Raw genomic sequence first — 17,643 nt, 5'->3', positions numbered from 1 at the left:
GGAGTCATAGTTTCACTTTCACTCCGTCACACTGTGTTTATAATAATTCCATTATTCAAACGTGTCCATCTGACACTGACTTCACATGATCAGCCTATGTATTGTTCTCATGTAGGTTACTCGTCAGTGCGTTACAGAACGACACATATGCTGCATTCATGCTTTAGTGGAGGAAAGTAAAAGTTGTTCATAACCTCTGTGTGAAGTAATGTCCGTATCTTTAGGGAGGATAGAGGCTATCCCCATATATTATTGTTTGTAAATCAAATTATATACGACAACTATTACAAGACGTTGACTAGCTAATAATAATAATTCCCTAAAGTACACAATCACAAATGAACAAATATCTGCTGTAAGAAGGCCAAAGTACATGATTTAAAATAAGGCTACAATAAAACATATATTATTATTGTACACGGGCCATCTACATGACTCGTTGCTCAATGCACAAAGTCACAACATAAAATTAGTAACGTTAGTGGGTCTATAACATATTCTTTAGGTAGCTCATTGTGATTTAACATATTTTTAAATTATCCTATTGTTATTTTTTTATTGACGACCATTAATATCCATCATTTGTATAAAAATTCAGTTCCAATAAACCTTCTTTGTTCTGCAGTGAAACACTCCCTGAAATATGTCCTGACTGCAACTTCTGGAGTGAAAAACATTCCAGAGTTTGTGGGTCTTGGGATGGTCGATGAAGTCTTGGCGGGTTACTGTGACAGCAACAGCAAGACTGCGGATCCCAAACAGGACTGGGTGAGAGATTTTATAAAGGATAACCCACAACACATGGATTGGCATGCTCAGAGGTGTTCTAGAAGTCATCATGTCTTCAGAGCCAACATTGTTGACTTGAAGCAGCGCTTAAACCAAACTGGAGGTAGGTCTGTTTATGTTCATGTTTAACGTTTAGCTGGTGAGATGTAGCTTCCTGTATGAACACATGCCAGTGCTTTTTGATGAAGAGAATATGGACTTTCACTCTGTTTTCCAGCAGATGTTGAGTGGCTTCCACAGAGCCAGTAATTGGTGGATCAGCGTGTCTCTGTGGTGAAGATGTGATGTTATGTGTTAATAATCGTCTGTGCTGCGATGTCACTTTCTCCCTCTCTACCTCTCTCAGGTGCCCACATTTTACAGAGCATGGACGGCTGTGAGTGGGATGACGAGACTGGAGAGGTGATTGGTTTTCATCAGTTTGGTTATGATGGAGAAGACTTCATTGTGTTGGACCTGCAGACGATGACGTGGACTGCACCAAGACAGCAGGCGTTCATCACCAAACTTAGATGGGATGCTGACAAAGTCAGCTTAGAATACAATAAAAATTACTACAACCACATATGTCCTCACTGGCTGAAGAAGTATGTGCACTATGGGAGGAGCTCTCTGCAGAGAACAGGTAGATTCACGTGACCTGATGCTTTTTAAAGGACACTAAAGTGTTCACACGCCTCTTCTGTTTTAATGTACAGTAAATATGGACATAGTTTCTCTGACCTCACTTCATCTCTTTTATTCTTGGCGTCCTCTCCACTTTTATTTCATAACTTTATTCACTTAAAGCTCATTAAAGTTCCTCACGGTGACTCTAAGTGAGATCATTCACATCTGCTACATGAACACATTTAACTCACAGTACTTCATGTTGGGATGTCAATATTAAGATAAATAATAATTTATTGATGATTACTGATACTCAGGAATCTCAATGAATAGATTATTGATTTAATGATGAATGGTCCTTAAATTAAAATTCAGCACATGAAAAACATGGTTATTAAACAGTAGCATTTTCACTGATTTACATATCTTTACATTTAATAAATAACACATCTTAAGTCTATAAAATACAATGCATTGTAAGGATTAAAGGCTTTGGTTTAGATTCATTACAAACAGTTGTGTCTAGGTGAGAGAGACAAACACAAAGAGACACTTCCTGTCTAAACCTCTCAAATAATTTAATTTAAATATAAACCCTCAAAATAAAACAAATTTCAATTAACTGTTCAAGGCTTTTGGAGTTCAAACTATTATTCATTATTTCACAAATAAGCACAGATTACAAAAACATTCTCAATGATTAATAGAGATTTGTGTAGCAGGACTTCATTTTTACTCTCTATTTACATCTCACAACCCCCAGATGTTGTCATTGTTTAATATTAAATATACTATTTATTGCAGTGCCTCACTAGTAGTAATTCGGTAAGTGTAGTATTATTGTAAGCGTCGTGGGTGTATGATAAAGGAATTAATCAGTCCAACACGTTTTGGGTTTTTCTCATAACTTTCGTCAAGCTTCCACAGAACCGCACCAAATCAGATCACCGTCTCTCGCTACTCTCCTTCTACTCCCGTCACCTCCTCCCCATCACACCAAACCCCGTAAACAGTGCCGACTAGTGGTCATACTTGATCAACACAGGATTTCAGTCTTGCATTATTATGAATAAGGCTCCCCCTGGTGGTGTGAGTAGACTGCATGCTGTGCATTTGAATTAAATCACATGACATGTGTACTGTCCAGGGTAAGAAAGTAACGTGCATCAATATTTACTGATGCTTTTAAACTGATTTATTTCTATTGATGCATAACATGCCAGCCTAAGTCCTATACACAGTTTTCTTGTTTGTTTTTAAATCCCTAGACCTTCCCTCAGTGTCTCTCCTCCAGAAGAATCCCTCCTCCCCAGTCAGCTGCCACGCTACAGGTTTCTACCCTGACAGAGCCATGATGTACTGGAGGAAAGATGGAGAGGAGCATCATGAGGACGTGGACCACGGAGAGATCCTCCCCAACCACGATGGATCCTTCCAGATCAGTGTGGACCTGATCCTTTCATCAGTCGCACCTGAAGACTGGAGGAGGTACGACTGTGTGTTTCATCTCTCTGGTGTGGAGGACGTCATCGTCACCAAACTGGACAAAGCACAGATCAGGACCAACTGGGGTAAGACTGAGATCAGATGTGATGGAAGTTTAAAAACTAACGCTAGACCTGGATCATAACTTCAGAGGTTATGCCCAAAAGCATTTTGTTGTCAATTCAACAGACGAGTTGTTGTGACTTTTAAATCTTTAACCCTCCTCTTAATCCTGATAGAAGAATCAGGTTTGCAACCTCTTATCCTCTTCTTCTGACTCTTATTTTCATAGTTTTGGCAATTATTTCTATGATAACATTGTTCTCATCATCTGTGGTAGAGACAACGTGTGAATGTTTTGTGTTCCAGTTTCTCCGTCAGAGTTTCCTGCTGCTGTTACTGGAGTTGTTGTAGGACTGCTGCTGCTTCTGGCACTCTGCATCGCTGGACTCTTCATCTGGAGGAGGAACAATAATGGTGAGTGAAGCCATTTTTACTCCACTGTTGGATTCAACACAGTAGAAGACGTACTGCGAAGACGTACTGCGAGGATTCATTCCTTCAAACACAGAGTGAAATGTCCAGAGTTGTCGTGGCAAAGTCTGCAGCATCAAACAGGTCTTCAGTCACACTGATGAACCAATGGTTGGCTCACCTTTTATCTGTTCTGACCTGTGACAGACCGGATGATGGATGGGTCCTCTTCTGTCCATGGTCCTTGAGGTCGACAAGCAGACAGTATTTTGGAGAGTTTCTGTCACGATCAGGCTTTGCCTTGTGTGTTCTGTGTGTGTTTTTCTGTAGCTCCTCACTCTACCTGTCAGCCACTCCCTCAGCACCAGTCTAACTTCCTTCACCTGTCCCTGATCAGTAATCAAGCACTCCCTCATCAGCACAACTCTCCTCACCTGTTCAAGTCACCTTATAAACCCCTGTCTCTCAGTCACTCACTGCCAGGTCATTGTTTGTGTTCTACCCGCCCGTTTGTCTTGTCCTGCTCCCGGTTTCCCACGTCTGCCTGCCCTGCCTCGTCATGCTGGATTTGCCCCCTCGTCTCTTGTCTCGTCCCTGGATTCCCGGTGTGTTCTTGTAGTGTTCATGTTCTGATTTAAGTGTTTATTAAATTCCCTTTTCACTCTACTTCTGTTCTGCGTTTGAGTCCACCATCATGCCCCGTGACAGTTTGGGGATATTTGAAGACCACCATTACTTTCGCAAGGCATACTTTACCGACTATTTATGCCTTACAAAGCATTTATTAAGTATTTTCTGATTTTCTCTCAATCCAGTTACCCCTGATGGTCCAGCATCTATTAATACAAATTAAGATATGGCTGCATGTTCAAGTGGGATTTGCAAATTGTGGGTTATATTAATTCAATCACTGAGTGCACCTTTCGAGTTGTATCAAATAAAAAAAAAAAGGTTCACTTTAGTCACTATATTTTTAACGAATACTGTTTGGTTAAATTGTAAATACCTTCTTCCCCTTTTTTCTATCTGTTTGTGCAATAAATGTACATTTTTTCTTTAGTTTCTCACCCGCATGCTTTCACTCTTGTTAAACACTCTCTGTTTAATTTCAATGTGAAAACTTTGCTGTATGAATCGTTTGATTAATTCAATAAAGACATCTCTGTTACGGTACAACTGTTGTGTTGGTGTCTTTTCTATTGACTGCATCCAAAAGGTGCGCTTTAGATCAGTGCTACATTTAAAACAGCATCACCAGGTTATCCATTAATCTGAGTCTTTGCACGCTAACATTTTCAACAGACTTGGCAAGTTTAACCATTAAATCATCATGCCCGGTGTTTTGACAGGAAATCCCGGTGGCCTGATTTCCTCTTAAAAAACAATAAATTCTGTAACCGTGACTCAAAGCTGCTACTGATTAACCAACAGTCCATGAATCATTCATGTCATATGCATTGAATGTGTTGTAACTCTATTATGTTGTTCATTCTGTACACTTCCCTCCTCTGTTGCTCTCCCTGAGGTTTCTTACTTTTTTCTCACCGTTAAAGGTTTTGTTTGGAGTTCTTCCTGTACCGGTGTGAGGGTCCTGGGACAGAGGATGTCGTGTGTGTACAGATTGTAAAGCCCTCTGAGGTCAATTTGTGATTTTGGGCGATACAAAATAAACTGAATTGAACAGTAAAGACAGCCCACTAAAGGGAGGAAGACAGAGACGAGCTGGGATTGTGCTTTTTGCCGGCTGAGGATGGGCAGAGCAGAAGACTCTGGGGTGGAGGAGAGACCCAAATGGGACAACAAGGTTCAGTACCTGCTGACATGTATTGGCTTTGCAGTGGGGATTGGAAATGTCTGGTGTTTTCCTTACCTGTGCCAAATCTATGGAGGAGGTGAGATGCTATAATATGATGCACCAGATTAATTAAATGTATTATATTATTGTGATATATTGTGATGCTAACACTTTTGCACTTTTACTAAAGAAATATTTTAAATGCAGGACTTTTTACTTGTAACAGTATTTACACACTGTGGTATCACTACATTGATTTAAATACAATATATGTACTTCTTCCATCTCTGTATATTTGTAGAAATATGTAGAAACATCAAAATAAAAGTATTGTAAAAAATATGTTTTAGTCAGTAGCTGCATCATGAATGTAAAGTTATTTTTGTTGTACCTTTGTACCTGTCTATACAGTGGAGGACTGTACGCTAACTAAGCAATATTATTTAAACACATAGTTACATACAAAGTTTAGGTACTTGTACTACTTGAGTATTACCATTTAGAAGTATAAAGTTGCATAAACTTCTACTCCACTAAATTTAAGAGGGAATTATCATACTTCTTATTAGTCTGACAGCTATAGTTACTTTTCAGATTAAAATTTCATATCTTTCCTGTCCATTGAAAACCATGTACTGTATGTCCATGTGTGGTGGTGTCGATTTCGACTATTTTTGATGTTATGACTAATGGTCACGCTACACCCTACACTGCGCATGCCCGGTATCAAAAGCGAACTTTCAATCAGCTGACTCGCTCTTCAGCTTGATGTTTACTTATCATATCAACATGAAAACGTTATTTATGTTGCTCCTCTTCTGTCATGTTGCATCTACAGGTAAGATCACACTGTGACTCTCACCGTTACGCTGTTTCCTGTTATTATTGTCGCTGTAAAACTCGTTGCAGTCACTTTGTAAAGAGCGACATCAGGAGTCATAGTTTCACTTTCACTCCGTCACACTGTGTTTATAATAATTCCATTATTCAAACGTGTCCATCTGACACTGACTTCACATGATCAGCCTATGTATTGTTCTCATGTAGGTTACTCGTCAGTGCGTTACAGAACGACACATATGCTGCATTCATGCTTTAGTGGAGGAAAGTAAAAGTTGTTCATAACCTCTGTGTGAAGTAATGTCCGTATCTTTAGGGAGGATAGAGGCTATCCCCATATATTATTGTTTGTAAATCAAATTATATACGACAACTATTACAAGACGTTGACTAGCTAATAATAATAATTCCCTAAAGTACACAATCAAAAATTAACAAATATCTGCTGTAAGAAGGCCAAAGTTACATGATTTAAAATAAGGCTACAATAAAACATATATTATTATTGTACACGGGCCATCTACATGACTCGTTGCTCAATGCACAAAGTCACAACATAAAATTAGTAGCGTTAGTGGGTCTATAACATATTCTTTAGGTAGCTCATTGTGATTTAACATACAAATATACAAATTCAGTTCCAATAAACCTTCTTTGTTCTGCAGTGAAACACTCCCTGAAATTTTTCATCACTGCAACTTCTGGAGTCACAAACCTTCCAGACTTTGTGGGTCTTGGGATGGTCAATGAAGTCCAGATGGGTTACTGTGACAGCAACAGCAAGATCGTGGAGCCCAAACAGGACTGGATGAGAGATTTTATGAAGGATAACCCACAACACATTGAGTTGTATGTTCAGAGGTGTTTGATTGAGCAGCAGTTCTTCAGAACCAACCTTGACGGCTTGAAGCAGCGCTTAAACCAAACTGGAGGTAGGCCTGTTTATGTTCATGTTTAATGTTTAGCTGCTGAGATGTAGCTTCCTGTATGAACACATGCCAGTGCTTTTTGATGAAGAGAATATGGACTTTCACTCTGTTTTCCAGCAGATGTTGAGTGGCTTCCACAGAGCCAGTAATTGGTGGATCAGCGTGTCTCTGTGGTGAAGATGTGATGTTATGTGTTAATAATCGTCTGTGCTGCGATGTCACTTTCTCCCTCTCTACCTCTCTCAGGTGCCCACATTTTACAGAACATGGAGGGCTGTGAGTGGGATGATGAGACTGGAGAGGTGATTGGTTTTCATCAGTATGGTTATGATGGAGAAGACTTCATTGTGTTGGACCTGAAGACGCTGACGTGGACTGCACCAAGACAGCAGGCGTTCAGCACCAAACTTAGATGGGATGCTGACGAAGCCAGATCAGAATACAATAAAAATTACTGCTTCCACGAATGTCCTCACTGGCTGAAGGAGTATGTGGACTATGGGAGGAGCTCTCTGCAGAGAACAGGTAGATTCAAGTGACCTGATGCTCTTTAAAGGACACTAAAGTGTTCATACGCCTCTTCTGTTTTAATGTACAGTAAATATGGACATAGTTTCTCTCACCTCACTTCATCTCTTTTATTCTAGTACTTCATGTTGGGATGTTAATATTAAGATAAATAATAATTAGGACTGGGACCAATATTTATTGATGATTGCTGATACTCAGGAATATCAATGAATAGATTATTGATTTAATGATGAATGGTCCTTAAATTAAAATCTAGTACATGAAAAACATGGTTATTAAACAGTATTATTTTCACTGATTTACATATCTTTACATTAAATAAATAACATGTTAAGCTTATAAAATACAATGCATTGTAAGGATTAAAGGCTTTGGTTTAGATTCATTACAAACAGTTGTGTCTAGGTGAGAGAGACAAACACAAAGAGACACTTCCTGTCTAAACCTCTCAAATAATTTAATTTTAATATAAACCCTCAAAATGAAACAAATTTAAATGAACTGTTCAAGGATTTTAGAGTTCAAACTATTATTCATTATTTCACAAATAAACACAGATTACAAAAACATTCTCAATGATTAATAGAGATTTGTGTAGCAGGACTTTATTTTTATTCTCTATTTACATCTCACAACCCCCAGATGTTGTCATTGTTTAATATTAAATACACTATTTATTGCAGTGCCTCACTAGTAGTAATTCGGTAAGTGTAGTATTATCATGAATAAGGCTCCCCCTGGTGGTGTAAGTAGACTGCATGATGTGCATTTGAATTAAATCACATGACATGTGTACTGTCCAGGGTAAGAAAGTAACGTGCATCAATATTTACTGATGCTTTTAAACTGATTTATTTCTATTGATGCATAACATGCCAGCCTAAGTCCTATAAACAGTTTTCTTGTTTGTTTTTAAATCCCTAGACCTTCCCTCAGTGTCTCTCCTCCAGAAGACTCCCTCCTCCCCAGTCAGCTGCCACGCTACAGGTTTCTACCCTGACAGAGCCATGATGTACTGGAGGAAAGATGGAGAGGAGCACCACGAGGACGTGGACCACGGAGAGATCCTCCCCAACCACGATGGATCCTTCCAGATCAGTGTGGACCTGATCCTTTCATCAGTCGCACCTGAAGACTGGAGGAGGTACGACTGTGTGTTTCATCTCTCTGGTGTGGAGGACGACATCGTCACCAAACTGGACAAAGCACAGATCAGGACCAACTGGGGTAAGACTGAGATCAGATGTGATGGAAGTTTAAAAACTAACGCTAGACCTGGATCATAACTTCAGAGGTTATGCCCAAAAGCATTTTGTTGTCAATTCAACAGACGAGTTGTTGTAACTTTTAAATCTTTAACCCTCCTCTTAATCCTGATAGAAGAATCAGGTTTGCAACCTCTTATCCTCTTCTTCTGACTCTTATTTTCATAGTTTGGGCAATTATTTCTATGATAACATTGTTCTCATCATCTGTGGTAGAGACAACGTGTGAATGTTTTGTGTTCCAGTTTCTCCGTCAGAGTTTCCTGCTGCTGGTGTTACTGGAGTTGTTGTAGGACTGCTGTTGCTTCTGGCACTCTGCATCGCTGGACTCTTCATCTGGAGGAGGAACAATAATGGTGAGTGAAGCCATTTTTACTCCACTGTTGGATTCAACACAGTAGAAGACGTACTGCGTATACTGTATGAGCTCTCCCACATTTACAGTCAAAGCACAAATCAGTGAAATTAATACAAAACATGCAAAAGTGTTTTGTTGGTTTCTTTTCATAAACTCTGTATTTTCTTTAACATTTAATATTGTAACGTCTCTTTATTTCAGGATTCATTCCTGCAAACACAGAGTGAAATGTCCAGAGTTGTCGTGGCAAAGTCTGCAGCATCAAACAGGTCTTCAGTCACACTGATGAACCAATGGTTGGCTCACCTTTTATCTGTTCTGACCTGTGACAGACCGGATGATGGATGGGTCCTCTTCTGTCCATGGTCCTTGAGGTCGACACGCAGACAGTATTTTGGAGGGTTTGGGGATATTTGAAGACCACCATTACTTTCGCAAGGCATACTTTACCGACTATTTATGCCTTACAAAGCATTTATTGGTAACACACTATGAAGCATTAGTTAAGTATGAGTACTTACTTAATTCATCATTTATAAAGCATTGTTCCTACATTAATAATTCATTAGTATGCAGTTCATAACAACAGTAATGTAACACATGTTTTATTCTTGATTAATAAGCTCGTCTATTATGTGTTTCATTATTGTGTTTTCATACTTTGTAAATTAAGTATTATATATTTTACAAACCAATTATTAAGGAGTTGTAGATGATTAATAAGATAATTTAGTATTTTTGATATCTTTAACAGTTTTGTAATATCACAGTTTACATTTGGTGCTGTTTTCATAACTTTTTCTACATGTTTGATGGATGTGTAATGCAAACTGCATTATATTTTGGGTGGTCAGTTATGGCTGCATGTTTCAGTGGGATTTGCAAATTGTGGGTTATATTAATTCAATCACTGAGTGAACCTTTCTAGTTGTATCAACAATAATAAAGACATCTCTGTTACAGTACAACTGTTGTGTTGGTGTCTTTTCTATTGACTGCATCCAAAAGGTGCGCTTTAGATCAGTGCTACATTTAAAACAGCATCACCAGGTTATCCATTAATCTGAGTCTTTGCACGCTAACATTTTCAACAGACTTGGCAAGTTTAACCATTAAATCATCATGCCCGGTGTTTTGACAGGAAATCCCGGTGGCCTGATTTCCTCTTAAAAAACAATAAATTCTGTAACCGTGACTCAAAGCTGCTACTGATTAACCAACAGTCCATGAATCATTCATGTCATATGCATTGAATGTGTTGTAACTCTATTATGTTGTTCATTCTGTACACTTCCCTCCTCTGTTGCTCTCCCTGAGGTTTCTTACTTTTTTCTCACCGTTAAAGGTTTTGTTTGGAGTTCTTCCTGTACCGGTGTGAGGGTCCTGGGACAGAGGATGTCGTGTGTGTACAGATTGTAAAGCCCTCTGAGGTCAATTTGTGATTTCGGGCGATACAAAATAAATTGAATTGAACAGTAAAGACAGCCCACTAAAGGGAGGAAGACAGAGACGAGCTGGGATTGTGCTTTTTGCCGGCTGAGGATGGGCAAAGCAGAAGACTCTGGGGTGGAGGAGAGACCCAAATGGGACAACAAGGTTCAGTACCTGCTGACATGTATTGGCTTTGCAGTGGGGATTGGAAACGTCTGGTGTTTTCCTTACCTGTGCCAAATCTATGGAGGAGGTGAGATGCTATAATATGATGCACCAGATTAATTAAATGTATTATATTATTGTGATCTATTGTGATGCTAACACTTTTGCACTTTTACTAAAGAAATATTTTAAATGCAGGACTTTTTACTTGTAACAGTATTTACACACTGTGGTATCACTACATTGATTTAAGTACAATATATGTACTTCTTCCATCTCTGTATATTTGTAGAAATATGTAGAAACATCAGAATACAAGTTTTGTAAAAATGTTTTAGTCAATAGCTGCATCATGAATGTAAAGTTATTGTTGTTGTACCTTTGTACCTGTCTATACAGTGGAGGACTGTACGCTAACTAAACAATATTATTCAAACACATAGTTACATACAAAGTTGAGGTACTTGTACTACTTGTAGTATTACCATTTAGTAGTATAAAGTTGCATAAACTTCTACTCCACTAAATTTAAGAGGGAATTATCGTACTTCTTATTTGTCTGACAACTATAGTTACTTTTCAGATTACAATTATTCATACTTCCTGTTCATTGTTTATCCAAATGTGGTGATTTTGATTTCGACTATTTTTTACGTTATGACTCAACGGACACGCCGCACCCTACATACACTGCGCATGCCCGGTGTCACAGGTGAACGTTCATTCACCTGACTCGCTCTTCAGCTTGAGGTTTACTTATCATAACAACATGAAAACGTTATTTATGTTGCTGCTCTTCTGTCATGTTGCATCTACAGGTAAGATCACACTGTGACTCTCACCGTTACGCTGTTTCCTGTTATTATTGTCGCTGTAAAACTCGTTGCAGTCACTTTGTAAAGAGCGACATCAGGAGTCATAGTTTCACTTTCACTCCGTCACACTGTGTTTATAATAATTCCATTATTCAAACGTGTCCATCTGACACTGACTTCACATGATCAGCCTATGTATTGTTCTCATGTAGGTTACTCGTCAGTGCGTTACAGAACGACACATATGCTGCATTCATGCTTTAGTGGAGGAAAGTAAAAGTTGTTCATAACCTCTGTGTGAAGTAATGTCCGTATCTTTAGGGAGGATAGAGGCTATCCCCATATATTATTGTTTGTAAATCAAATTATATACGACAACTATTACAAGACGTTGACTAGCTAATAATAATAATGTCCTAAAGTACACAATCACAAATGAACAAATATCTGCTGTAAGTAGGCCAAAGTTACATGATTTAAAATAAGGCTACAATAAAACATATATTATTATTGTACACGGGCCATCTACATGACTCGTTGCTCAATGCACAAAGTCACAACATAAAATTAGTAGCGTTAGTGGGTCTATAACATATTCTTTAGGTAGCTCATTGTGATTTAACATACAAATATACAAATTCAGTTCCAATAAACCTTCTTTGTTCTGCAGTGAAACATTCCCTGAAATTTTTCATCACTGCAACTTCTGGAGTCACAAACCTTCCAGAGTTTGTGGGTCTTGGGATGGTCAATGAAGTCCAGATGGGTTACTGTGACAGCAACAGCAAGATCGTGGAGCCCAAACAGGACTGGATGAGAGATTTTATGAAGGATAACCCACAACACATTGAGTGGTATGTTCAGAGGTGTTTTATCAATCATCAGTTCTTCAGAACCAACCTTGACGACTTGAAGCAGCGCTTAAACCAAACTGGAGGTAGGTCTGTTTATGTTCATGTTTAACGTTTAGCTGGTGAGATGTAGCTTCCTGTATGAACACATGCCAGTGCTTTTTGATGAAGAGAAAATGGACTTTCACTCTGTTTTCCAGCAGATGTTGAGTGGCTTCCACAGAGCCAGTAATTGGTGGATCAGCGTGTCTCTGTGGTGAAGATGTGATGTTATGTGTTAATAATCGTCTGTGCTGCGATGTCACTTTCTCCCTCTCTACCTCTCTCAGGTGCTCACATTTTACAGAAGATGGAGGGCTGTGAGTGGGATGATGAGACTGAAGAGGTGATTGGTTTTCATCAGTATGGTTATGATGGAGAAGACTTCATTGTGTTGGACCTGCAGACGCTGACGTGGACTGCACCAAGACAGCAGGCGTTCAGCACCAAACTTAGATGGGATGCTGAGAAAGCCACATTAGAATACAATAAAAATTACTGCATCCACACATGTCCTCACTGGCTGAAGGAGTATGTGCACTATGGGAGGAGCTCTCTGCAGAGAACAGGTAGATTCACGTGACCTGATGCTCTTTAAAGGACACTAAAGTGTTCACACGCCTCTTCTGTTTTAATGTAGAGTAAATATGGACATAGTTTCTCTCACCTCACTTCATCTCTCTTATTCTAGTACTTCATGTTGGGATGTTAATATTAAGATAAATAATAATTAGGACTGGGACCAATATTTATTGATGATTACTGATACTCAGGAATATCAATGAATAGATTATTGATTTAATGATGAATGGTCCTTAAATTAAAATCTAGTACATGAAAAACATGGTTATTAAACAGTATTATTTTCACTGATTTACATATCTTTACATTAAATAAATAACATGTTAAGCTTATAAAATACAATGCATTGTAAGGATTAAAGGCTTTGGTTTAGATTCATTACAAACAGTTGTGTCTAGGTGAGAGAGACAAACACAAAGAGACACTTCTTGTCTAAACCTCTCAAATAATTTAATTTAAATATAAACCCTCAAAATGAAACAAATTTAAATGAACTGTTCAAGGATTTTAGAGTTCAAACTATTATTCATTATTTCACAAATAAGCACAGATTACCAAAACATTCTCAATGATTAATAGAGATTTGTGTAGCAGGACTTTATTTTTACTCTCTATTTACATTTCACAACCCCCAGATGTTGTCATTGTTTAATATTAAATATACTATTTATTGCAGTGCCTCACTAGCAGTAATTCGGTAAGTGTAGTATTATTATGAATAAGGCTCCCCCTGGTGGTGTAAGTAGACTGCATGATGTGCATTTGAATCAAATCACATGACATGTGTACTGTCCAGGGTAAGAAAGTAACGTGCATCAATATTTACTGATGCTTTTAAACTGATTTATTTCTATTGATGCATAACATGCCAGCCTAAGTCCTATACACAGTTTTCTTGTTTGTTTTTAAATCCCTAGACCTTCCCTCAGTGTCTCTCCTCCAGAAGACTCCCTCCTCCCCAGTCAGCTGCCACGCTACAGGTTTCTACCCTGACAGAGCCATGATGTACTGGAGGAAAGATGGAGAGGAGCATCACGAGGACGTGGACCACGGAGAGATCCTCCCCAACCACGATGGATCCTTCCAGATCAGTGTGGACCTGATCCTTTCATCAGTCGCACCTGAAGACTGGAGGAGGTACGACTGTGTGTTTCATCTCTCTGGTGTGGAGGACGTCATCGTCACCAAACTGGACAAAGCACAGATCAGGACCAACTGGGGTAAGACTGAGATCAGATGTGATGGAAATTTAAAAACTAACGCTAGACCTGGATCATAACTTCAGAGGTTATGCCCAAAAGCATTTTGATGTCAATTCAACAGACGAGTTGTTGTGACTTTTAAATCTTTAACCCTCCTCTTAATCCTGATAGAAGAATCAGGTTTGCGACCTCTTATCCTCTTCTTCTGACTCTTATTTTCATAGTTTTGGCAATTATTTCTATGATAACATTGTTCTCATCATCTGTGGTAGAGACAACGTGTGAATGTTTTGTGTTCCAGTTTCTCCGTCAGAGTTTCCTGCTGCTGGTGTTACTGGAGTTGTTGTAGGACTGCTGCTGCTTCTGGCACTCTGCATCGCTGGACTCTTCATCTGGAGGAGGAACAATAATGGTGAGTGAAGCCATTTTTACTCCACTGTTGGATTCAACACAGTAGAAGACGTACTGCGTATACTGTATGAGCTCTCCCACATTTACAGTCAAAGCAGAAGTCAGTGAAATTAATACAAAACATGCAAAAGTGTTTTGTTGGTTTCTTTTCATAAACTCTGTATTTTCTTTAACATTTAATATTGTAACGTCTCTTTATTTCAGGATTCATTCCTGCAAACACAGAGTGAAATGTCCAGAGTTGTCGTGGCAAAGTCTGCAGCATCAAACAGGTCTTCAGTCACACTGATGAACCAATGGTTGGCTCACCTTTTATCTGTTCTGACCTGTGACAGACCGGATGATGGATGGGTCCTCTTCTGTCCATGGTCCTTGAGGTCGACACGCAGACAGTATTTTGGAGAGTTTGGGGATATTTGAAGACCACCCTTACTTTCACAAGGCATACTTTACCGACTATCTATGCCTTACAAAGCATTTATTAAGTATTTTTAAATAGACCTCATCTAAAGTGAGGACTATTTATGCCTTACAAAATATTTATTAAGTATTTTAAATAGACCTCATCTAAAGTGAGGACTATTTATGCCTTACAAAATATTTATTAAGTATTTTAAATAGACCTCATCTAAAGTGAGGACTATTTATGCCTTACAAAGCATTTATTGGTAACTCACTATGAAGCATTAGTTAAGTATGAGTAAACACTTAATTCATCATTTATAAAGCATTGTTCCTACATTAATAATTCATTAGTATGCAGTTCATAACAGTAACAAATGTTTTATTCTTGATTAATAAGCTTGTCTATTATGTGTTTCATTATTGTTAGTGGTGTATAGTAACGAAGTAGAAAAACTTAGTTACTGTACTTAAGTAGTTTTTTTGGATATCTGTACTTTACTTTACTATTTATATTTCTGTTGACTTTTACTTTTACTTCACTACATTTTGCAAAGAAAACTGATACTTTTACTCCGATACATTTCCCCTGAAACCTTCGTTACTCGCTACAAAATCAAATCTATCTTTAGAAACAAAATGAATCATGAGACCAGCGTCGGGGACTGTGGTGGAACACAGACTGTAACAAGCAGGTTTGGTGAATCAGTGGTCCTAGCTTGCAAGTTAAATCATTGGTTAATCACATTAGGGTTAGCATTAGGGTTAGCATTAGTGTTAGCATTAGGGTTAGCATTAGGGTTAGCATTAGTGTTAGCATTAGTGTTAGCATTAGGATTCGCATTAGTGTTAGCATTAGTGTTAGCATTAGTGTTAGCATTAGGGGAATCCTTCCCAGCTGTGCGCAAGCTGTCTGTGCAGCTGAACACACCTCTACCTGCCTCAGCGGCCTGTGAAAGGCTAGTTAGCATCGCAGGACTAGTCTTCAGCCCAAGAAGAGCGAGACGGAATTCTCGCAATTTTGAAAACCAACTTCTTTTGAAGATGAACAGGACATTGTTCAGTTTCAAGTAATGACTGGGTTGTTACTTTAGTATTGATCATGTTTTGATATTTGAGTCGTTTTGTGGATGATCAGATGGAGTTATGATGGTAGCAGTCGCCCAATTGCAGATTCAGCTTGAGACAAACCTTTGCCTATTGTGTTCAATTCAGGCCCATAGGAGTTCACGAGGCAGGTGTCCTTTCTCACAACACTGACCTGATGCATCAAGTGGATATTTTCTGCTGAACACAACATTATGCATTTGCCCTCTACATCCTCTAGTCGGAATGAGCATACTTATAAACGCACTGTTACAACTCCTTCATAGTGTCATATTGCTTTTCGGAGATTTATGATGATAAGTTCATAGTAGATGCAAAAGTATATTTATGTACAATATATTATGTTGAACATTGTTGCTCCTGGATGGATCACAGCCAACCCAATCATTGTCAACACAGCTCCATGTCCTTGGTCATGGTGCCACAGCACTTAAAAGAATAAACTTCATAATTCTCAAAATTCTGACCCTTTGCTTTATTAACAGCATTTACTTGTACTTTTACTTTCAATACTTAAGTACATTTAATATCAGAAAATTACTTTTGATACTTAAGTACAATAAATATCAGATACTTTAAGACTTTTACTCAATTAGTATTCTAATAGGTGACTTTTACTTTTACTGGAGTCATTTTCCAGTAAGGTATCTTTACTTTTACTCAAGTATGGCTTTTGGGTACTTTATACACCGCTGATTATTGTGTTTTCATACTTTATAAATAATGGATTCCCCATTTGTAAATGAAGTATTATATATTTTACAAACCAATTATTAAGGAGTTGTAGATGATTAATAAGATAATTTAGTATTTTTGATATCTTTAACAGTTTTGCAATATCACAGTTTACATTTGGTGCTGTTTTCATAACTTTTTCTACATGTTTAATGGATGTGTAATGCAAACTGCATTATATTTTGGGTGGCCAGTTATGGCTGCATGTTCAAGAGGGATTTGCAAATGATGGGTTATATTAATTCAATCACTGAGTGAACCTTTCTAGTTGTATTAACAATAATAAAGACATCTCTGTTACAGTACAACTGTTGTGTTGGTGTCTTTTCTATTGACTGCATCCAAAAGGTGCGCTTTAGATCAGTGCTACATTTAAAACAGCATCACCAGGTTATCCATTAATCTGAGTCTTTGCACGCTAACATTTTCAACAGACTTGGCAAGTTTAACCATTAAATCATCATGCCCGGTGTTTTGACAGGAAATCCCGGTGGCCTGATTTCCTCTGAAAAAACAATAAATTCTGTAACCGTGACTCAAAGCTGCTACTGATTAACCAACAGTCCATGAATCATTCATGTCATATGCATTGAATGTGTTGTAACTCTATTATGTTGTTCATTCTGTACACTTCCCTCCTCTGTTGCTCTCCCTGAGGTTTCTTACTTTTTTCTCACCGTTAAAGGTTTTGTTTGGAGTTCTTCCTGTACCGGTGTGAGGGTCCTGGGACAGAGGATGTCGTGTGTGTACAGATTGTAAAGCCCTCTGAGGTCAATTCGTGATTTTGGGCGATACAAAATAAATTGAATTGAACAGTAAAGACAGCCC

At 38.3% G+C, this 17,643-nt stretch overlaps 2 protein-coding genes and 1 pseudogene across 2 annotated transcripts in view; all 3 read left to right on the top strand.

Annotated features, from left to right (window-relative positions):
• Window positions 1-3,368, top strand: part of LOC142971963 (major histocompatibility complex class I-related protein 1-like) — a 3,511-nt gene extending 143 nt beyond the window's left edge. Inside the window, exons 2-5 of the mRNA XM_076112714.1 lie at window positions 626-892; window positions 1,136-1,414; window positions 2,667-2,969; window positions 3,265-3,368. Of these exons, the coding sequence (XP_075968829.1) occupies window positions 626-892; window positions 1,136-1,414; window positions 2,667-2,969; window positions 3,265-3,368 (953 nt within the window). The remainder of the gene's footprint in view (window positions 1-625; window positions 893-1,135; window positions 1,415-2,666; window positions 2,970-3,264) is intronic.
• Window positions 3,369-5,878: 2,510 nt separating this feature from the next.
• On the top strand, window positions 5,879-9,081 carry LOC142971961 (major histocompatibility complex class I-related protein 1-like; annotated as a pseudogene).
• Window positions 9,082-11,377: 2,296 nt separating this feature from the next.
• On the top strand, window positions 11,378-14,372 carry LOC142971960 (major histocompatibility complex class I-related protein 1-like). Its single transcript, XM_076112713.1, has 4 exons — window positions 11,378-11,489; window positions 12,157-12,423; window positions 12,667-12,945; window positions 13,876-14,372. Exons 1-4 carry the CDS (start codon window positions 11,441-11,443, stop codon window positions 14,235-14,237), a joined length of 957 nt encoding a protein of 318 aa, XP_075968828.1. The 5' UTR covers window positions 11,378-11,440; the 3' UTR covers window positions 14,238-14,372.
• The last annotated feature ends 3,271 nt before the right edge of the window (window positions 14,373-17,643 follow it).

The sequence above is a fragment of the Anarhichas minor genome, unplaced genomic scaffold (genome assembly GCF_050575085.1).
Source record: "Anarhichas minor isolate MPS153535 unplaced genomic scaffold, ASM5057508v1 ptg000051l, whole genome shotgun sequence".
Taxonomy (NCBI): Eukaryota; Metazoa; Chordata; class Actinopteri; order Perciformes; family Anarhichadidae; genus Anarhichas; species Anarhichas minor.
The sequence above is the reverse complement of the archived record's forward strand: the minus strand, read 5'-3'. Positions and strand labels throughout refer to the sequence as shown.

Bases quoted from the DNA above. Each gene is read 5' to 3' on its own strand.
- LOC142971960 (XM_076112713.1), top strand. From the start codon at position 11,441: ATGAAAACGTTATTTATGTTGCTGCTCTTCTGTCATGTTGCATCTACA. The intron at 12,424-12,666 runs GTAGGTCTGTTT...TACCTCTCTCAG, and splicing joins GCGCTTAAACCAAACTGGAG to GTGCTCACATTTTACAGAAG. The intron at 12,946-13,875 runs GTAGATTCACGT...TTAAATCCCTAG, and splicing joins GAGCTCTCTGCAGAGAACAG to ACCTTCCCTCAGTGTCTCTC.